We start from the raw sequence: 22851 nt of genomic DNA on the forward strand, positions 1-22851 counted from the left end.
GAGTTGTAAATATACCATTTTGTTTAAGCATTCACCTGTTGAAAAACATGTGGGTTGCTTCAAGTCTTTGACTATTACAAATAAAGCTGCTCTGAACATTTATGAACACATATTTTTGTGTGGACGTAAGATTTTTTGTTCTCGTATTTATTGAGCAAATACAGTGGTGTTTTTGGGCTACCCCTGAAAGGAATGGATAAATTGGACTTAGGGAGTCTTAAAAATGGACAAATTCCTTCAAAGAACGATTTACCAAAACAGATACAAAATCAAAAGGAGGGGCACCTGGGTGACTCAGTGGTTAAAGCATCTGCCTTCAGCTCAGGTCATGATCCTGGGTCCCACATCAGGCTCCCCACAGGGAGCCTGCTTCTCCCTCTACCTATGTCTCTGCCTCTCTGTGTGTATCTCTCATGATTAAATAAATAAAATCTTTAAAGAAAAAATCAAAAGGAAAACTGTACTAAGTCTTGTATTAGTTATCTATTGTCACATAACAAATTACCCCCAAGGACCCAGTGGCTTAATATCACAGCACCCATCATCTTGTGGTATCTGTGAGTCAGGAATCTGCATGTGACTTCGGTGGGGTCATGTGCCTCAGGTCTCACAGGGGTTGAATGGTGCCTGCTCACCTGGGGAAGTGTCTGCTCCCCAGCCTATTCCCTGGGTTGCTGGCAGGATTCAGTTCCTCTCGAGCTGTTGGAATGAGGGCCTCAGTTTCTCGTTGAAGGCTACCCTCAGTTCATTGCCACTTGAGCCCCTCAAAATCAATATGGTGGTTTGGCTCATCCAAGCAGCAAACAAGAAGAGTCTGAGACGGTAGGGGGTGTGAGGGGGAGGATGGGGAGCAGGTAGAGAGCTAGTGGAGAGTAGCTGTAAAGAAGTCACAATCTTTTATAACCTGTGATCTTGGGTGATCTTGGAAACAGATCCCATCTCTTTTGTCATTATTACTTAGAAGCAAGTCATCTGGTCCAGACCACAGTCAGGAACTGATAAAGCTCCCAAAGCCACCCCTCCCATCACCTGTTATTCATCTTCTGTGTAACCCCCTTCCCCTGAGTGTAGACTTGACTTAGGGAGCTTTTTATCTCCAGTCAGGAGACAGAAACTGCACAGGGGGAAGTTTCATACAGAGAATTCTTACAATCTAATAAATTAATGACTGTAAGAAAAAAGGAAATTCCATAGGACTATGGAATTCCAAAAAAAAAAAAAAAAAAAGGACTATGGAATTCCATATCCTATGGCTTCGAGAAATTCCATCTGGTACCCTACTTGAGGAAGGACAGACTTGGAAAGAGCTCCCCTTACCAAGACTGTGGTGCAGACCTCACTACAGAAGGTGAAGTGAAGTTCAGCCTACTGCACAGCAGAGAAGTTTGCTGATGTGCCCAGGCTGAAACTGGTTGCTGGCCAGCAGAAAGTATGTCTCTGGACCACAGGTGAGCTACACAGGAATCTGTGTGGGTACATGGCACCAGTGCAGACAGGAAGCCTTTGTGTGACAATGCAGGTAAAAGGTCTTGAGGCTACCAATTTTCATGTTCAGAAGGCCATGGGAAAAATATTGCTAGACCAACCAAGGTTGCATACCTACACAAAGTACAATACATCATATCCAAATTGGGTTTATCTCAGGAATGTAAAGTTTGTTTAGCATATGAAAATCAATCAGAGTCATCCACCATATTAACAGAAGAAAAATTCTGTTATAAGATCTCAAAAATTAACGGAGCTCCATTCTGATTGGCTTCTAGAAATTAAAAATCTATACAAAATAAGAGAAACTCAAATACTTCTAAAAAAGAGGAAATCTTGTTCCTTACATTTTAAGTGTGCAAGCTATTTAAAGAAAAATATGACTAAAGCTACAAAAGCAAAGAGGTTTCCTGAATTTCTCCGATGCCTTAATAAAAACTTTTAAAAGAAATTTAACTGCTCCTTAAAGACAATCCAACATCTAAAGAAAAGTTCAGTTAACAAAATTCAATCCCTCACCAAAGAGAACACTTTTATTTTTATTTTTTTACATTACATTTTTTAATTTAAATTCAATTTGCCAACAAGGATAACACTTTTAAATCTTTTTTTTACACTTTTAAAACTTAAAGAGAAATGTATCTAAATGTTGTATAAGGAAGTATTATTGATTTTATATATATATATTTAAATTTTATTTATTTTAATTTTATTTATTCATGAGAGACACACACATAGAGAGAAGCAGAGACACAGGCAGAGGGAGAAGCAGGCTCCATGCAGGGAGCTTGATGTGGGACTCGATCCTGGATCCCAGGATCATGCCCTGAGCCGAAGGCAGATGCTCAACCACTGAGCTACCCAGGCGTTCCGGATTTTATATTTAATACAAGAAGAAAAAGCTGTTTAATTTCTAAATAAGAAAGACATTCAATTGCCACAAACTGGCTCCATACCCCAAAAAAAAGAGGGAAAGAAGGAACGGAGGCAGGGAGGAGAGAGAAAAGAAAGAAAGGAAAGAAAAAGACTGGCTGTTCCAGTCTTCATACTGCTTCATGTCACCCCAAACTGTCTCTAGACCTTTAATAATTCTATAAGAAAAAATTCAGGGTTTCCTGGATGGCTGTTATTTAAGTGTCTGACTTTGATGAGGTCATGATCTCAGGACCTAGGGAATGAGCTCTGCCTGGAGCCCTGCCTGGACCCCTGCCTAGGGCTCCACACTGCAGGGAGTTTGCTTGTCCCTCCCCCTCTATTCCTCCCTCCATGCATCCTCTCTAACTAACTAACTAACTAACTAACTAACTAACTAACTAACTAACATCTGAGTGGGGTGCCTGGGTGGCAGAGTCAATTAAGCATCCAACTCCTGGTTTCCGCTCAGGTTGTGATCTGAGTTGTGATCTGGGCACTCAGCGGTTTACTGGCGCCTTCAGCCCAGGGCCTGGTCCTGGAGACCTGGATTTGAGTACCATGTCGGGCTCCCTGGACGGAACCTGCTTCTCCCTCTGCCTGTGTCTCTGCCTCTCTCTCTCTCTCTCTGTCTCTCATGAATAAATAAATAAAATCTTCAGAAAAAAAAAAGAGTTTTGATCCCAAGGTCCTGAGATTGAGCTTGCCCCTGAGTCGGACTGGGACTCTGAAATCAGCATGGAATCTCCTTAAGTTTCTCTTCTCCTTCTCCTTCCTCTCCCCACCCTTGCACTTGCTCGCACTCTCTCTCCCTCCCTCTAAAGTAAATAAATCTTTAAAAAAAAAAATGACAAGGACAAATTTGTTCTAAATTTACAAAAATATTGGTGGGAAACTCAGTGGAAGATAAATACTGTTTTATGTCTAATTATCATAATCTGGAAAAACTCTAAGGGTAGAGCAAGCCTAGAAATCCATGCCTCAAGGGCATTTATGCTTTTTTAAAAAAAGATTTTATTTATTTATTCATGAGAGACAGAGAGAGAGAGAGAGAGACAGGCAGAGGGAGAAGCAGGCTCCATGCAGGGAGCCTGACATGGGACTCGAATACAGGTCTCCAGGATCAGGCCCTGGACTGAAGGTGCTGCTAAACTGCTGAGCCACCCGGGCGGCCCGTATTTATGCATTTTTACATGAATTTCATTCAATTACTTCAAAACTTCAAATATGTTTAATAACAGTTTGTAAATCTTTTGGTTGGACCAAGATTTTCCTTGATAGAAGGCGAATGCTTTATTTTTTATTTATTTATTTTTTTTTAATTTTTTTTTATTTATTTATGATAGTCACACAGAGAGAGAGAGAGAGGCAGAGACACAGGCAGAGGGAGAAGCAGGCTCCATGCACCGGGAGCCCGATGTGGGATTCGATCCCGGGTCTCCAGGATCGCGCCCTGGGCCAAAGACAGGCGCTAAACCACTGCGCCACCCAGGGATCCCAAGGCGAATGCTTTAAAGTCACAAAACCACTTATGGATTTCGGTTTTCCTGCTAAGAAATACTTTCAGTATGCTTTATGAATAAAGAAACAAAAACCTCACAAGTAAAATACTTTAAGAACTTTAAATAACATATGGTACTTCCATTAGGCAGAAATGTCGTTATCCACACCATCCCCAAATTCTAAGTTGAGCAGTCCTGTTGAGTATTGTTAGGTAACTAACTCATATATACAGTCATACTCCTGACAGATGCAAACTATATTCCCAACAAGGATACAACTAGATAGACCTCTCCATCATATCAGGAGAGTAAATATATTAAGAGAGACAGCAATGAAAATCAGCCTTAAAACTGTACCAGAAGAGGGGCAGCCTGGGTGTCTCAGCAGTTTAGTGCCGCCTTCAGCCCAGGGCCTGATCCTGGAGACCTGGATTCTAGTCCCATGTCGGGCTCCCTGCATGGAGCCTGCTTCTCCCTCTGCCTGTGTCTGCCTCTCTCTCTCTCTCTCTGTCTCAAATAAATAAATAAAAAAATAAATAAATAAAATCTTAAAAAAAAAAAAAAAACTACCAGAAGGGACAATTTCAGGTAGCATTAACCACAAAAAAAAAAATCTTTTTTTTTTTTTTTTGAGAGAGAGAGAGCTAGTGTGAGCAGAGTGGTGGGTGGCAGAGAGAGAGGGAAAGAGACTCCCAAGCAGGCTCCATGCCTAGCACAGAGCCAGACACGGGGCTGATCCCAGGACCCTGAGATTATGACCCGAGCCATAATCAGTTGGGCAATTAAACAACTGAGCCACCCAGGTGCCCGCCCAAATTATTCTTAAACTCTAGAATATATACATATAAAGTTATATATAAAAAGTCTCCTTCCCACTCCGAACTCACCTCTATTCCTCAAAGATAACTATTCTATTTCTTACAAATCCTTCAGTGCTTGTCTTTATGCAAATGTAAGCAAATAACATTATTTATATTTTTTATGCAAAAGGCAGGAAACTAATACATAATGTTCTCCATCTTGCTTTTTTTCTTTTTTAAACTAAATACTGTGTTCATGCAAGTGTATCAATAGGATGAACTTCCAGCAGTGGAATTGTTGAGCTAACAGTATATATTTTTGCATTATTGACTAATATTTCTCATTTATAAGAGTTGTATCAATTTACATCTCACCAGCTATGCGTTCCCCACAGCCTTACTGTTACCAAACTTTCTGGTTTTTAACAATCTGAACGGTGGAAAATTATATTTGAGAGGATTTTTTTTGGAGATGAGGAAAAAAAATTTTGTAGTTAATATTACCTGTAGTTGTCCCTTCTGCCCCTCCCTGCTTCAGGGAGATGAGTTGAGCATATTAGCACGCTGTAGAAAGCAAGCTTGAATATGCAGGAGAGATAGAGAGGACGACATTGCAGGCAGAGTCCTTTACCAGGCTGGAGGAGCAGGATCCAGTGCATCAGTGATTCTTAATTGATACAGATGCAGGAGTTGGTATATTTTGAGGGACACAAGTGCAAGTCTCTTTTGATTGCTTTTGCTTGTTTTGCTTTGTTTCTTTGTTTTGAGGAGTCTTCAGCTCCCAAACTGCTTCTGTTTTTCAGGCAAAATAAGAACCAAGGTCAAAACTGAGCCAAGGAGAGGGGAGAGCATTGAAGATCTGAGAAAAGAGATGTGAATTGTTCCTCTTAGCAAATGAAGGTAACCCGCTCAGGGAAACAAGGATCTTTGAGCAGCACTGAGGATTACAGCCTTCGATTTAAAGTGAAAAATTTTAAAAGTAAATAAATAAATTGTATTTATTTATTTGAGAGAGAGAAAGAGTGAGAGAGCAGAAGCAGGGAGAGCTGCAGAGGGAGAAGCATGCTCCCTGCTGAGCAGGGAGCTCAACAAGGGGCTGGATCCCAGGACTCCCAGATCATGACCTGAGCGGAAGGCAGATGCTTTACTGAGCCACCCAGGTGCCCCTAAAGTGAATTTTGAAGGACAAAGTACCACCAGGGATGAAGAAGATCCCTGCTTCAGGGAGATGTCAGTAAAACAAAATTAAAAGCAAAGCATTCATTTAACAGACATTTACGGAGACTCATGCAGAGGCTCTATTGCTGGGTGCTAGCTTGTCATTTAAAGCAGATCACAGGCATCCATCTGCCAGTTGGCTGGCTTTTCAGAAATCTGATTAAGGTATGACTATTCACTCTGCAAACAAAAATGCATACAGTCACCATAGGATCTCCATGGATGAACTGTTCTTAAATTTGGGGAAGGGAGTTCTCACTCTTGATAGCCTGAACAAACAGCTTCTTAGGAAAATGGGTACATATACCAATTTGCAGACAATTTTAGGTGGTTGAAGAACCACAAGCTGAGAATCTCTCCTTTAAATTAGGAGCCCCATTTTAGAGGGTATTGTTTTAGGATATTTTTAATGATTCAATTTGGACAAAGCTTTCTATGAATCAGTTTATGTCTGTATTTGACACCTTAATAAGGACTCAGAATCTGAAATCATTTTTTTTATTGGAGTTCAATTTGCCAACATATAGCATAACACCCAGTGCCCGTCACCCAGTCACCCCCACCCCCCGCCCACCTCCCTTTCCACCACCCCTTGTTCGTTTCCCAGAGTTAGGAGTCTCTCATGTTCTGTCTCCCTTTCTGATATTTCCCACTCATTTTTTTCTCCTTTCCCCTTTATTCCCTTTCACTATTTCTTATATTCCCCAAATGAATGAGACCATATGTTTGTCCTTCTCCGATTGACTTACTTTCACTCAGCATAAAACCCTCCAGTTCCATCCACGTTGAAGCAAATGGTGGATATTTGTCGTTTCTAATGGCTGAGTAATATTCCATTGTATACATAGACCACATCTTCTTTATCCATTCATCTTTCGATGGACACCGAGGCTCCTTCCACGGTTTGGCTATTGTGGACATTGCTGCTAGAAACATCGGGGTGCAGGTGTCCGGGCGTTTCATTGCATCTGAATCTTTGGGGTAAATCCCCAACAGTGCAATTGCTGGGTCGTAGGGCAGGTCTATTTTTAACTCTTTGAGGAACCTCCACACAGTTTTCCAGAGTGGCTGCACCAGTTCACATTCCCACCAACAGTGTAAGAGGGTTCCCTTTTCTCCGCATCCTCTCCAACATTTGTGGTTTCCTGCCTTGTTAATTTTCCCCATTCTCACTGGTGTGAGGTGGTATCTCATTGTGGTTTTGATTTGTATTTCCCTGATGGCAAGGGATGCGGAGCATTTTCTCATGTGCGTGTTGGCCATGTCTATGTCTTCCTTTGTGAGATTTCTCTTCATGTCTTTTGCCCATTTCATGATGGGATTGTTTGTTTCTTTGGTGTTGAGTTTAATAAGTTCTTTATAGATCTTGGAAACTAGCCCTTTATCTGATACGTCATTTGCAAATCTCTTCTCCCATTCTGTAGGTTGTCTTTTAGTTTTGTTGACTGTTTCTTTTGCTGTGCAGAAGCTTCTTATCTTGAAGTCCCAATAGAAACCATTTTTTTTTTAAGTTGCAAAGTTGGAGATACCTGGGTGGCTCAGCGGTTTGGCGCCTGCCTTAGGCCCAGGGCCTGATCCTGGAGTCCCAGGATCAAGTCCCACGTCGGGCTCCCAGTGCATGGAGCCTGCTTCTCCCTCTGCCTGTGTCTCTGCCTCTCTCTCTCTCTCTCTCTCTGTATATTCTCGTGAATAAATACAATCTTTAAAAAAAAAGTTGCAAAAGTAGCTTAGAGTTCCCCCACATTCTCCACCCAGAATTGCCACGTTAACATCTTACATATAACCACAGTGCAATTATCAGAACTGCTGATACACAAGTATTGTTAATAGACTTCATTTTGTCAGTTGTCCCGTCCATATCTTTTTCTGTTTCAGGATCCAATTCAGAAATTCACAATGTTGTCATGAACGTGACTTTTTTTCTTTTTCTTCTTCTTCTTTTTTTTTTTAATGCAAGGTCTGTGTGTTTGGGGGCAAAATATCTAACGTCTCTGAGTCTATCCTAAGAGCCGCGATGTGATTCAGAACGAATAAAAAACACATGTGGAATGGTTTCAGAAACTTCAAAGATCACTAAACAAACTTTTCTTAGTATTGACAACTAAACACGTATGGTGTAGCTTTTCGTTTAAATGGAAACAAAGCCGACTGAAGCGTACTACTGTCCTCGAGGTGATTTGTCCCAAAGTAGGACCCGTAGCGCCTCCCTCAGCCGCCGGAAGAGGCTTGCCCTAATTGGCCAGCGTGCGTCCGCCCGACCGCAGGAAGGCAGCCTCATTGGTCCGCACAGTCGGGGCCCCGGCGGCTTTTCTTAGCGCTCAAGGCGCCGATACACTTCTCTTCGTCCAACGGAGTGCTCCCTTCCTTCCCAAGTCCCTGGAGCAGCCAGCCCGAAGGGATCCGAGCTGCGCTAGGCCGCGTAACTGCCCTGAGGTCAGTCGGGAAGAAGCGGCGGGCATGGGCTACGGGTGGAGGTGGTGGAACACGGGTGGGAGGTGATGTCTGTGCGCCCCCTTGACCCCCACGGCGGCCGCGATCACCCCGCCCCGCTTCTTCCGCTGGCCCCGCCTCCATCAGGTTCCCCCCAAGGTTCGGCGCGCCCCTCCGCCGCCCTTCCGCCGGCCCCGCCCTCCCCGCCGCTCCACGACCGAGCCTCCTTCGTGAGCCCTTCCGCTTCTCCTGCCCCTCGGACTCCTCCCCCTGGAGGCCCCGCCCTCTCCGCCGGCCCCGCCCTCCACGACCCCGCCTCCTTCGTGAGCCCTTCCGCTTCTCCTCCCCTTGGAGGCCCCGCCCTCTCTGCCGGCCCCGCCCTCTCCGCCCCCCCCCTCCCGCCTCCTCCCCGAGGCTCTCCACTGGTCCGCCCTAGCCGCTTCCTCCTCAGAGGCCCCGCCCTCATCGAGCACGCCCCTGCGTCTGCCTGCCTGACCTGCGCCGTCTGGGCCCCTTCATGCCTCTTTAAGTTTGGTTCTGGCCTCCCGCGGCCCCCCACAACTCCCCTGTACCTGCATGTTCTTTCCATCAACCCTGCTTCTTACCTGACCAATAGAGTGTCGCATTCCCGCACCGACCCAGGCTGTCTCCCCGCATGTGCTTAGTGAATAGTGCGGAGGCCGGATGGGTGGTGGACCTCGGAGGTCCCTGCTTTCGAGAGGCCCTCGCCCCGTGAGAGAGCCACGTAGTAAGGAGTTTAGCAGGCCTGGTGATAAGTGTTTAATGAAGGAAGCATAGTATTGCGATGCTAAGAGGCGGGACGAGAGTTGTCACCCCCCTTGCTGGAAGGGCAAGCTGGCCTTTTTCCCCAAGTGCGGTCGGCTTCTGCTGATGCGGAATCTTGGCCCCAACCATTGTCCCTTAAATTCTTGGGAATTAGTAAAATCTTGTCATGGGCCCTTTTAACCAAAGTTGGTAGGACTCCCACAGCTCATGGGTCCACCACAGTGTGCTCTGCAGAAAGTTGGAGGCAAGAGACAGGTGAGTGATTGACTTAGACAGTGATTCAGCATCCTATTCTTGATGCTGCTTTTTGGACTTTTTCCTGAAGATAATGCCCAATTTTTAATTACCCCGCAGTCTTAGTTGATAGGAAAACCTAAAAGTATGTGTAGGTAAAACCTCCAGTCATTAAGCAGATTCCTCCAAGCCAGCACACTAGGACAGGGGAGATGGTGACTCACACCTCCAGTCTCTTAGAGTCAGGTACTCTGGGGTCTGATCCCAGCTCCACCATTTGCTGTAAAGCTTGGCAAAAAAATTTCCCTTATCTGAGCTTCAGTTTTACCTTCTACAAAAAGAGCATGATTAACCCTGCCACTCAGGTTACGATACAGATTTGCTGAGATCCTGCTTATGAAAAAAAATCACTTTTAGGGTCTTGTAAATAGTGGAAGCTCAGCATAAGTGAGCCCTCAGTCTTCCAATTCATATCTGTCTGATTCACACCAACAAAGAGCCTGATATGTTGCCTCTCTCAGGCACCATGACGACCCTGGATGATAAGTTGCTGGGGGAGAAGCTGCAATACTATTACAGCAGCAGTGAGGATGAGGACAGCAACCATGAAGACAAGGATGGGGGCAGGGGTGCGCTGGCTGGCACTTCGATGCCAGCAGATGCTGAGTTGGCAGGCGAAGGCATCTCAGTCAACACAGGTACTGGAAACCCCTGGGCTCTGGGATCAGGTTTAACAGATGTACATGAAATATGTATCAGAAGTCTCCTGATCACTTCTCTTTAATTCCACTCTCACTTCCAGAGTTAGCCTCGTGTCATCATTTTCCTGTGTGTGCATCAGCCATTTCAGTGCACAGTGCAGATGTGTATACACAGCATACGCAGACTATGAACACGCACATAGTGCACATAGACAGAATTGCTTTGGAATTAGCTTCTCAAATTAATGTTGTTTGATATCACATAAGTCATAGGTATGCATATATTGATAGTATAAACTCCTTGAAATGGCATATTTATACTTTTACATTTTAATATTTCCAAATTGTGGCAATTGAGGTGGCACTGTTTTATATGTAGCCAACAGTATGGTTTTCCCCATACACTTGCCCTCCTAACTGTGTTCTCAGAATTTGTGATCTCTGCTGTCCTGAGGGATGACAAAAGGTAACTGATTGTAGTTTTAGTTTCTATCTTTTCAAGAGGGATGTTGAGCCTCTCTTTTTTTTTTTTAATTTTTATTTATTTATGATAGTCACACAGAGAGAGAGAGGCAGAGACACAGGGAGAGGGAGAAGCAGGCTCCATGCACCAGGAGCCCGACGTGGGATTCGATCCCGGGTCTCCAGGATCGGGCCCTGGGCCAAAGGCAGGCGCTAAACCGCTGCGTCACCCAGGGTTCCCTGTTGAGCCTCTCTAAGAGAGATTTTCATACCCTTTCTTCATTTTTAAAATTTGGTGGCCTTTTTTTTTTTTTAAGGGACCTTTATAAATAAGGAGATGCATCTGTTTTTACCAATTATGTTGTCTTTTGATTTTATCTTCCTTTCCTGGCAGAAGATTTTTATTTTATGTACCTGAAAGCATTATTTTATAGTTTCTTATTTTTGTTTCTTACTGAAAAGGTCATTCTTCACTCTAGGATTATAAAAAGATTCTCCCATGCTTTTTCTTAGTATGTTTATGATTTCTTTTTCTTTTTCTTTTTTTTATACATTTAAATATTGATTCATCTGGAATTCATTTTGGTGCAAGGTATGTGGTAGGGCTTCACATTTTTTTTTTAAACCCAGAGGCTTCGGGATCCCTGGGTGGCTCAGGGTTTGGCGCCTGCCTTTGGCCAAGGGTGCAGTCCTGGAGTCCCGGGATCGAGTCCCACGTTGGGCTCCCGGGATGGAGCCTGCTTCTCCCTCCTCCTGTGTCTCTACCTCTCTCTCTCTATAGATATATCCATCATGAATAAATAAATAAATAAATCTTTAAAAAAAATAAAAATAAACCCAGAGGCTTCAAAGTGTAAATGTTTTGTTTTGTTTTTTTAATATTTTATTTATTTATTTATTCATGAGAGACACACACAGAGAGGCAGAGACATAGGCAGAGGGAGAAGCAGGCTCCATGCAGGAAGCCTGATATGGGACTCGATCCCACATCTCAAGTGGGACCCCAGGATCATGCCCTGAGCCAAAGGCAGATGTTCAACAGTTGAGTCACCCAGGTGTCCCCCTAGGGCTTCACTTTTGTCTTCTCCATATTGCCACCCAGTGGTTTCAACACCATTTAGTAAACTATCTTTTTTCTGTTGCTTTGAAATATCAGTTTTATAATGTACTGAATTGCTGTCTATGTTTGTGTTTTTAGGTGCACTTTGTAGTCTCTTGCATTGATTTGTCTTTTACAGTGCTATATCACACTGTTTTTATTTTTAATTTTTTAATTGTTTTTTATTTTTTAAAGATTTTTTAATTTATTTATTCATGAGAAACAGAGAGAGAGAGAGAGAGGCAGAGACACAGGCAGAAGGAGAAGCAGGCTCCATGCAAGGAGCCTGACGTGGGACTCGATCCCAGGTCTCCAGGATCACACCCTGGGCTGCAGGCGGTGCTAAACCTCTGCGCCCCCGGGGCTGCCCTATCACACTGTTTTTAATTATTGTGTTACAGGTTTCAGTATCTGATGGGGCTGGATCCCCCTCAGTATTCTTCTATGATGTCATTTTCCCAACTTTTTTTAATAGGCTCTACGCCTAGCATGGGGGCTAGAACTCAACAACCCTAATATCAAGAGTCACATGCTCTACTGACTGAGCCAGCCAGGTGCCTTCAACTTTTATTTTCTTACTTTTCCAAAACAAATTTAAGAGTGTGCACACGTGGGAATGCATTAAATATATAGGTTATATAGATTAATTTAGTGATAATTGGCACCCTTGTGATGTTGGGTCTTCCTGGTCAGGAATATGGTATTGCTTTTCCACTAACACAGATCTTTCTTTGTGTTTTTAAGTAGAATTTTAAAGTTTTCTTCATATAGATTTTTATATTTTTTTCTGTGGTAACAAATCACCTCCAAAACTCAGTGGCTTGTGACAGTAAAGGTGTGTTTCTCAGATGTGTTACATGCTGCAGGCCCTGCTTCTGCATCATATAGCCTGTCATTCTAACAACAGGATTGAAGGAGCAGCCCCTGACTGGGACTTGCCTTTTCATGACCAAGTATAACAGCAAGGAAACATGTAATGGCTCATAAATCTTTTGCTCAGAATCCATTGGTCAAAGCAAGTCACATGGCCAAGTCCAATATCAATGGGCTGGGGATGCATACACTCATCCCATGAAAGGTCCTACAAATCTCATGGCAGTGGGCAAGGATGTATAGCATAGGGGCAGAGAGGCTTGGGGGTAACTTGAATAACAGAGCAACCTGCCACAATCTTGTTATAAAAATCCAGATAATACAAAATGTATTAATGTAGAAAGAAAAAAGTGTAAGTTCCATCTCACTAATCCCCTTAGATCCCACGACCTAGAGGCAGTCTCTGTTAACTGTTCGCATGTCCTTCTAGTCCTTTTTCTACGAATGTACAAAGGTACATGTGCATAAATAAATATCTGTCAGTATTTATATACTCACATGCATTTCCTTTTCTAAAAATGGGATGATCCTACCATGATATTGTTCTGCATTTTGCTCTTTTTTCTTTTTTTGACCTAAGATATTTGAACATCTTTTTTTTTTTTTTTGGACCCCCCCCCCGCTCCCATGAGGGACGAGCAAACCTCCCTACCTTTGAACATCTTTCATGGCAAGAAACCTATAGTTACTTCATTCTTTCCACAAGTTCTCTTATTTTCCTTTGAGTAGATGAATCATAATTTATTTAGTGCACTTCCTGATGCTAGGCCCTAGCTTGTCCATTTAATTATGGCAAGCCATGCCACAGTGGACGTCACTGTGTGGAGACCACGCTCCTTTGTGTGAGCATCACCGTGCAGTCGATGCAGCAAGCTCTAGGCGGATATGAGCTGGTCCATGCTTCTTTACCCACTCTTCTTGGTCACCTCCTTCACAATCACCCCTATCTCAGGTCCAAAAGGGGTGATAAATGACTGGCGCCGCTTCAAACAGTTGGAGACAGAGCAAAGGGAGGAGCAGTGTCAGGAGATGGAAAGGCTGGTCAAGAAGCTGTCAATGACATGCAAGTCCCATCTGGATGAAGAGGAGGACCAACACAGGCAGAAGGACCTCCAGGAGAAGATCAGTGGGAAGGTAATTGGCAGCCCCCGGCTTTTCTTACAAGTGCTACTGGCTGCTGGAATGGGGGTCAGTGATTCAAGAGGTGCAAGGTGTTTGATTTGGCCTCCAAGAAGCTGTGCCATGTGGTGGCAGGGGGTGGGGAGCGGTAGAGAGTTGTGTCATAACTCAGACACACTGGGGTTTGAACCTCAGGCTGCCACTGGTGACTGTGGGGATGTGTCTTCCGTCCTGAGTTCAGTTTGTCACAGGTTTGGTGAGGTCAATATCTCTACTTGACAGTGCTCTCTGAGTACAAAGCCTAGTGCAGGTCCTGGCCCTTTGAAAGCGCTCAGTAAATGTGAGTTTTCTGTCCTTTATTGAAACCTTACTTTGGGTCAAAAATAGTCCTCTGAGGTTGGTGGCATTATCCCTGTTTTACTGATGATGAAATTGATGCTTTGAGATGAAAGGGGACTTGGCTCAAGACATGCAACTAGTAAATGCTGACAGGAAGCAGGATTCTCACCCAGATTTTTTTTTGCTCTTTCCGTGGTGCTGCTCTGTTTCACCTGAAGCCTATTCATGAGAATTAGTGTACAAGGCAACACAGTAGAAGCAAATGAACTCTCTGAAAGATGTTTGGAATTAGGACCCTGACTGTCTTATTTTCCCTGTATCAAAAGGATCATCTATTCCCCCCACCTGCCCTCTGAACATGAATGAATTTCTAGGAGTGCCTGAGATCATTTGGTTATGGCCCAAAGCGGCTCTTAGCTGGATATACAAGCCAGGATCAGGCAGCAGATAAGAGGATTAGGTGAGCAGCCATTTGTCTGGAGCAAGAGGAGGATTTTGGGGCATTAGATTTTCTGACCATAATGGGTCAGAAAGAGCCACTCTGGTAGGCTGAGATAGACTGGAGAGTTGGGAGCTCCAGGGAAGGATGGTGCTGGCCATCTGTGATGCATAAATGTCCATCCTGATCTACTGTTGTTCCCCTAATCTGTGCCGTATAAGGCAGAGGGAAGCTTTGTTCCAGCCATAGTGTCTTGCTGCACCAGGTCAGGAGAAGGAAGATACTTTTTTTTTTTTTTTTAAGATTTTATTTATTTATTCATGAGAGACAGAGAGAGAGAGAGAGAGAGAGAGAGAGAGGCAGCGACAGAGAGACAGGCAGAGGGAGAAGCAGGCTCCATGCAGGGATCCTGATGTGGGACTTGATCCCAGGTCTCCAGGATCACAACCTGGGCTGAAGGCGGTGCTAAACCGCTGAGCCACCCAGGCTGCCGGGAAGATACTTTTGTAACGTAAACTGGCTGCAGGGCAGTGTGCCCACTGCTCACAGGGCCTCCTTATACTGAGATTAGAGCAGATGAAGCAACACATCACATGAGCACACAGGGCAGTTGAGAGAAGCTGTCCCTGTCCTGTTAGATTGTGTGCCGTAGAATAGTGCTGGAAACCAGCTCAATGCCAGAAACAGGGAAGTGAAGCAAAATAGGGCAAACTGTGTAATCCTAAAAAAAAATATTTAGAAACATGAGGAAATATTTAGATGCAATAATGCCAAGTGGCAAAAGCAGTGCAGCCTAACTGGTACACCCACAACTGCTGTTAAAAGAGCAAAAATGGGGCAGCCCTGGTGGCGCAGTGGTTTAGCGCCGCCTGCGGCCCGGGGTGTGATCCTGGAGACCCGGGGTCCGGTCCCACGTCGGGCTTCCTGCATGGAGCCTGCTTCTCCCTCTGTCTGTGTCTCTGCCTCTCTCTCGCTCTCTCTGAGTAAATAAATATTTAAAAAAAAAAAAAAAAAAGCAAAAATGATTTCAGCATCTGACTGGTAATAAAAAGCAAAATACAGTTTCAGTTTATGTAATTGTTTTTTTGTGTATGTGTGTATGTGTGGGGGTGCAGAGCAAGAATTGTGAGTGTTGTTTTTGAAATTCCTTAATATCCTGTTGTCTTTTTTTTTTTTTTTTTACCAAAAATGAAACAGTGGATAAAAGAATTAATCCAGTGACTATAAGAAACAAACTCATGAAGTGATGATAACTGCCTTTTTGGATAGAAGGGCATTATAATGCAGTAGTTAGAAGACTGGGTTTTTAGAAAATCTAGTTTGAATTCTGGACTTGTACCTACGTGAAGTGATGCAAATAACCTCAAGTCTTCGAATCTCATTTGTAAAATGGGGGAAATAGAAGTTCCCTCCTGATGGGGTATCATAAGATTTCCATGAGCTTTAATACATACAGAGCACTTAGCATGACACTTCACTTACATATTCATCACAGAGGCGGGTTTGTGTTTTTTTCTGCTCACTTGCTGGTTGTCCTGCAGATGACTCTGAAGGAGTTTGCCGTGATGAATGAGGACCAAGATGACGAAGAGTTTCTCCAAAAGTATAGGAAGCAGAGAATGGAAGAGATGCGGCAGCAGCTTCATAAGGGGCCCCAGTTCAAGAAGGTTTTTGAGATCCCTAGTGGAGAAGGGTTTTTGGACATGATTGATAAAGAACAGAAAAGCACCCTCATCATGGTCCATATTTATGAGGATGGCATTCCGGGGACCGAAGCCATGAATGGCTGCATGATTTGCCTTGCTGCCGAGTACCCAGCTGTCAAATTTTGCCGAGTCAAGAGCTCAGTTATTGGGGCCAGCAGTCGCTTCACCAGGAATGCCCTTCCTGCCCTGCTGATCTACAAAGGTGGTGAATTGATTGGCAATTTTGTTCGTGTCACTGACCAGCTGGGGGAAGATTTCTTCGCTGTGGACCTTGAAGCTTTTCTACAGGAATTTGGATTGCTCCCAGAAAAGGAAGTCTTGGTGCTGACGTCCGTGCGTAACTCTGCCACCTGTCACAGTGAGGATAGCGATTTGGAAATAGATTGAACTGCCAGTCTAATTGCATAGATTTCTCATTGTTTGGGCTGGAAGACACATGTCTGGGTATTTATTTCTGTTCCTTCCTGTGTCATGTGGTTTTTCAGCTGTTCTTTGTAGTCCCTTTTATTATATGTAAAGGCAAGAAATTCTTAGATTAAATGGGAATGTTGCATCACCTTGTGGCTAGCAGTAAAGTGACTTAAAATTGTATAAACAGGAAGCTGGGCTTTTGAACTGTTTACTTAAGATTCTCTAGCATGACATCTCTGTTATTGTTTCTAGTCAATATTTACATAACATCCTAAAGACAGTGTTCTGGAAATTGTCTTCAGACCTCAGAGCTCTCTGCCAGGCCTGGGAGTATAATTCTGTAGTTAGTGTGTTATTTGCAACATAAATAGTGTGTCTCCTTCATCAAGATTATAAATTGTATTTACTTGTAATCAGATCCATAGTCCTGGAAGGCAGGACTAAATTTTTAAATTTTTACCTGAGACCGTTCTCCACCAGGGTCTTGTTTAAAGGTTCCAGACAATGTATGTTTGTCCCATCAAGAGGGCAGCTTGATGCTGGAGCCAGTGCCCTGCTCAAGCATTATTAAGTCTTGAAGAGGAGGAAAGATTGATGCCAACTGCCCTCTTGATGCTGGAAGGCCAGCTTGATTTAAGAATCAGAGCTGATTTGAAGCTGGGAAGCCTTTTTTAAAGGAGGGTTTCTCAATAAGATACTCCTGCTCATTTCTTTGTCTGTCTTTTATTTAACAATGTAACTTTTTGTTTTCATGTAGCTTTTTAAAAATCTTCCTCTCAATCTCTCCCTCCCTCCCTCTCTCTCTCCCTCTCTCTTTTTGCATATTAGAAAAGTAATATTTAACAGAGGAACATTTGCCAAACTCCAGAAGTGAAAAGAAGAAAGAATAATATCTAATGTTGCCTAGAAGAAAACATTATTAATATTTTGGCATATTTCCCTCCATCGTATTTTCTTTGTAAACGTAGACATTTTGCTTGTTTTTAAACAAAACAATGGGATCATTCTGAACATACTGTTTTATAGTATGGTCAGCTATTATAGATCAAACTTTTTTTCATGTTATTAAATAATCTGCAACACTGTAAAAATGGCCATCGACAGTCCACCATGTACACAGTGCTGAGTTGCTTGGTGGTTATGTCTTAAAAAAAAAATGACTTTTTACTACAAAAGTAATAGATGTCCATTGTAGAATATGTAACACAAATTGTTAAGCTAAAAAGAGATTTTAAAAGTCCTATAATTAAAATAATAAATAAATAAAGTCCTGTAATTCCACCAACCAAAAATTATCCGCATTATCATTTTTACAGATATCCTTGTCTTTTCTATTTGTTTTTTTTCTAGTCTTTTCTATTTGTATTCATATTTATAATAATGATTGTCATTTGATATTTTTAGCTTTTTTTTTTTTTTTTACTTAAAATGGTGTACATTCTAAGGTCAGGGAAAATGTAATGTGGAATTAAAAGATTAACTTTAAAATTCAGTTTTGCTTTTCCTGGTTATTCAGGAGTGGACTAATGTAGAAGGGTCTCAAAAATATCTGTCTTGAAGCTATTTCCTCACCTCTGCAACGGGAACAACACCTGCTTCACTTCTTCATCAGTAGGAAGAAAGTGCATGATTTTTCTGCTTTCAGACGCGCACTGTAGAAAGTGTAGAAGAAGCAGACAACTAACTGTTGTCAATGTTCTTATTTCCCTCTTTTTTTCAGTATTTTTAATAACATTGAGAGCTTACTGGATTTCTATTTTATTTAATATAAATACTTTGACATGTTATAAAAATTCTAAATAAATAATTTTTAATGGCCTCAAATACCCCATCACTTGGATATACCATGATTTATTTAACCAGTTCCTTAATATTGGGTATTTATTTATTTATTGTTTTTTGAAAGAGAGCACACATGTGTGAGTGGTGGGAGAAGTGGGGAGAGAGAGAGAAATCTTTTTTTTTTTTTTTTTTTTTTTTTTTTTTTGAGAGAGAGAATCTTAAGAAGGCTCCATACCCAGCACAGAGCCCAATATGGGTCTGATCCCATGACCCTGAGATCATGACTTGAACTGAAACCAAGAATTGGATGCTTAACTGACTAAGCTACCCAGGGTAGCTGGGTATTTAGATTCCAGTTTTTCTTTAAAACATTTAACATCTTTGCATTTTGGGCTGTATTTTGGATTGTTCTTTAGTATAGATTTTTAGAAGAAGAATTCTTGGGTAGATAGAAAAGAATATTTGCAAAATAGGGTCTTTTTTTTTTTTTTTTTTTTTTTTTTAAGATTGGTTTATTTATTTGAGAGAGAGAGACTGCCCGAGCAGGGTAAGTAAGGGTCATAGGGAGAGAGAATCCCAAGCAGACTCCTCACAGACCGTGGAGCCCAAATTGGGGCCTGATAGGACACCAAGATCACAACCCAAGCTGAAACCAAGAGCCAGTCACCTGACTGATCTATCTAGGTGTCCCACAAAATAGTTTTTAGAAAGCATCTGTTCCTGTTGTAAATGAAAATAATCAGTTGCCTTAACTTTACCTTTCAAGAACAGAGACTCTAGAATAAAAGGAACATATGGAATGGGGGAAATCCTTGAGCATTCAATCTCTTACTCAGGTATAGTGGAAACAGCATGGACAAGAAAGATGAGCCCTGGGTGTTATACTATATGTTGGCAAATCGAACTCCAATAAAAAAATATACAGAAAAAAAAAATCTAAATTTGAAGCCTGTCACTACTGGTGTAGCTCCTAGGGAGGTACCTAGGATTTTTTTTTTTTTTAAATTTCAGTTTGCCAATGTACAGTATAACACGCAGTCAGTGCTCAGGTCCCTAGGCTTCTTGAAGCTGTTTCACCTCTGCAATGGAAACAACACCTGCTTCACCTCTTCGGTGCTGGTGTTTCTGAAACTGTGGTCCCACAGCACAGGGATCAGCTTCACTGGGCAACTTGTTTGAAATGCAGATTCTCAGGCATCACCCTGGACCAACCATCTCAGGAATTCTGGGAGTGGCCCAGTACACTATAAGCCCCCCAGGTGGCTCTGAGGCTGCTCAAGTGTGGGACTCACTGATCTCTGGATTCAGGTGAGTGACAGTGGTGATGACAGAAGCCTTTCCTTATTTGAGTCAGGGAGGGAAGAAGTTAAAACCAAACGCTCAGAGCTATTCTCTTCCTCTTTATATGATTCTCTTTTTTAGCCATGGGACTGAGGAAAGAAACTGCTACTTGTCTCTCCCAAACCATGTCCCTGTAGTATTCCAGATTTCCCTTTCCTCCAGAACGAGAGTCCCTGAAGGCACAGACTATTTTCCTCCCTGCCTGTGGTATAATCACAGTCCCTCCAGGAATAATAGGCTCACATTTACTAGCTTTGTGGGCAAGATGCTGAACCCCTCTGCCTTGCTGTCCTCATCTGTGAAATGGGGATGAGGAGTATAAGTCACTTCATAGAAAATATTTAGAACACAGGGACGCCTGGGTGGCTCAGTGGTTGAACATCTGCCTTTGGCTCAGGTTGTGATCCCAGGATCCTGGGATCGAGTCCTTTAGCAGGCTTCCTGCAGGGAGCCTGCTTCTCCCTCTGCTTATGTGTCTGCCTCTCTCTGTCTCTCATGAATAAGTAAATAAAAATCTTAAAAAACCCAAAATAGGGCAGCCTCGGTGGCCCAGCGGTTTGGCGCTGCCTTTGGCCCAGGGTGTGACCCTGGAGACCTGGGATTGGGTCCTGCATCGGGCTCCCTGCATGGAGCCTGCTTCTCCCTTTGCTTGTGTCTCTGCCTCTATCATGAATAAATAAATAAATCTTTAAAAAAAAAATAACGCTTTGGTCCACTGAATACCAGTAGCCTTTCAAGGTAGGAAATAAATAGTAGTTACTATTTATTTCTTCAGACATGAAGAGACCAAGATTTAGTAGGGTGTAAGTGACTACTCCAGCTTGTGGGCAGGGCGGGGTTTAAAATCTGATCTATGTAGTTCCAAAATTTGCATCATTTCCACAATGTCTGTTAGTTCTGGGTGGAGAAAGCAAATGATCAAGTGACAACAAAACAGATCAGTTTTAAAAAGAAAAAGTAGGGGCACCTGGGTGGCTCAGTTGGTTAAGCATCCGACTCTTGATTTCGGCTCAGGTCATGATGTCAAGGTTGTGAGTTTAAGCCCAGCTTTCAGCTGTGTGCTCAGTGGGGAGTCTGCTTGAGGATTCTCTCTCTCCCTCTGCCTCTCACTACTGCTCTCTCAAATGAGCTCTCTCTCTCTCAAGGTGCATGAATCTTAAAAAAGAGAACATGGAGAGAATAGTTTGGAAAAAGAAAATTAGAGAATTTTTTAAAAATATATTTATTCATGAGAGACACAGAGAGATAGAGAGAGAGGCAGAGACACAGGCAGAGAGAGAAGCAGGCTCCACGCAGGGAGCCTGATGTGGGACTTGATCCCCAGATCCAAGGATCATGCCGTGAGCCAGAGGCAGATGCTCAACCGCTGAGCCACCCTGGTGCCCCTAGGGAGAGAATTTAAAGAGAAAAAGGAGTTAAGCTTGGTGGAGCCCGGGTTCCCTGGTCCAGCCTGTGTTTCTCATCAGAACCTCCACCCATCTGGGCTGTGGCTGGGACTTACCAGGAGCCCCTGCTGAGGGGTCCTCCCCTTCCTGTCAGGACTCCACAGAGTCCTTCCCCCCCAAAGTCTGTCTGGTGTGTCCCCCCAGAACCATACTGCCAATCCATGTCCCCTGCAGGTGGCAGTGATCCAGGGAACCGTGGACGTGAACTCTAGCTCTCTTAGCACCGCTGTGTTCCCTTAGACAAACTTCTTCCTCTCCCCAGGCCTTAGTTCACCATTTGTAAAATAAGAGGTAAATTATATGCTCCTTTAAGACCTGTTGGACTCTCAACTTTTATGAATTAGTGCATTTTTAAAAATCACCTTTTATTTTGAAAACTTTAAAAACTACAGGAAAATCAAAAGAGTATTATAGTTAATACCTATATGCCCTTCACTTAGTTTTACCAATAACATTTTGCTGCCAGCGTTTTGCTACACTTGCTATATCTCTGTTTGTTGTAGAACCTTGGTAAGTCTTTCCTGTTTTTTCAGGAAGGAGCAGTCATACCACTGCATGTGCTTCAATGGGTTATGGCAAAATTGGTTAAGAAAAGTTTTGAGAGGAGGGGCACCTGGGTGGCTCAGTGGTTGAGCGTCTGCCTTTGGCTCAGGGTGTGATCCCGGGGTCCTGGGATTGAGTCCCACATGGGGCCCCTGCCTGTGTCTCTGCCTCTCTCTCTGTCTCTCATGAATAAATAAATAAAATCTTTAAAAAATCTTCAAAAAAAGAAAAAAAATTTTTTGAGGGGGACACCTGATGGCTCAGTCAGTTAAGTGTCCAACTCGTGATTTCGGCTCAGGTCATGATCTCAGGGTTGAGACCCATGTAGGGCTTCTCACTCAGGAGTTATCTGGCGATTCTCTCCCTTTCTCTCTACTCCTCCTCCAATTCACACACTTTTTTCCTAAAATAAATTTTGAAAAATCTTGAGGACTTGATGCCTAACTTCAGCAAAAATTGGCCATGGCTTTGGTTTTCCTGCCCGTCTAGTGTGATAACAGTAGTTTGCATGACAGGCCCATGAATTAATACCAGTACAGTTCTTAGTGCTTTGGTTAGCACATAGAAATGTCTTAGTAAGTTATCTACTGTTGTTTTTATGCTATTATTTTGTTTTTAGTTTAATGAAAAATTTAAGGATTTCCTTAAGTGTGAGACGTGGAAGTCCTGGTGGCTTGAATGACCTTGTCTCTCTTTCCTGTATCGTGGCCCCATTTTCGGCATGTGTGGCTGCCCCCGTTGAATTGTAAGGATTTGTTGACACAAAATACTATGAAGTATTTGGAGTCAGGGACTGTGTCCTATCATTTCTGGTTTCTGATGGAAGTTGATGGAAGTGGATGTTGGCTGCTTAAGTGGGGGAAAATTCTCAAGGCTGACATAGGCTGGGATTCATAGGAGGGTAGAGGACTGTTATATCGCTTTTCCAGAAATGCTGCATATTTTTTGGTCAGAGGTGTACTACCAATGTTCCCTGAGAACAGATTACAAATTGAAATTAAACCCTCAGCGCTGTAGAAGAGGAAATGCCAGTTGTAACTTGGAGTTTGGCCACATGGTGGCAGCAGAGGAAAGGGAAAGAATATTTTATTGCTGCTAACCCCAGCCGACAAACTTTGGGTTTAGGGGCTGAAGGTGATATCTACCACCATGTACTAGTCATTTTTAGAGACCTTGCTTTTAGAAAAGAGAACCAGAAAATAGTACCTGCACACCCTTTATTAA

At 43.0% G+C, this 22851-nt stretch overlaps 1 protein-coding gene across 1 annotated transcript; it reads left to right on the forward strand.

Annotated features, from left to right (window-relative positions):
- Positions 1-8072: 8072 nt before the first annotated feature.
- On the forward strand, positions 8073-18347 carry PDCL (phosducin like). Its single transcript, XM_026009258.2, has 4 exons — positions 8073-8350; positions 9889-10065; positions 13455-13636; positions 15941-18347. The coding sequence occupies exons 2-4, from the start codon at positions 9894-9896 to the stop codon at positions 16490-16492; spliced, it is 906 nt and encodes a 301-aa protein (XP_025865043.2). The 5' UTR covers positions 8073-8350; positions 9889-9893; the 3' UTR covers positions 16493-18347.
- The last annotated feature ends 4504 nt before the right edge of the window (positions 18348-22851 follow it).

Source organism: Vulpes vulpes, chromosome 2, assembly GCF_048418805.1.
Source record: "Vulpes vulpes isolate BD-2025 chromosome 2, VulVul3, whole genome shotgun sequence".
NCBI classification, from domain to species: Eukaryota; Metazoa; Chordata; class Mammalia; order Carnivora; family Canidae; genus Vulpes; species Vulpes vulpes.

What these genes read in the sequence shown, in the direction of transcription:
- PDCL (XM_026009258.2), top strand. Translation starts at nt 9,894, where the DNA reads ATGACGACCCTGGATGATAAGTTGCTGGGGGAGAAGCTGCAATACTAT. An exon ending in AGGCATCTCAGTCAACACAG is followed by an intron (nt 10,066 to 13,454) that starts GTACTGGAAACC and finishes CCCCTATCTCAG; the next exon opens with GTCCAAAAGGGGTGATAAAT. An exon ending in AGGAGAAGATCAGTGGGAAG is followed by an intron (nt 13,637 to 15,940) that starts GTAATTGGCAGC and finishes GTTGTCCTGCAG; the next exon opens with ATGACTCTGAAGGAGTTTGC.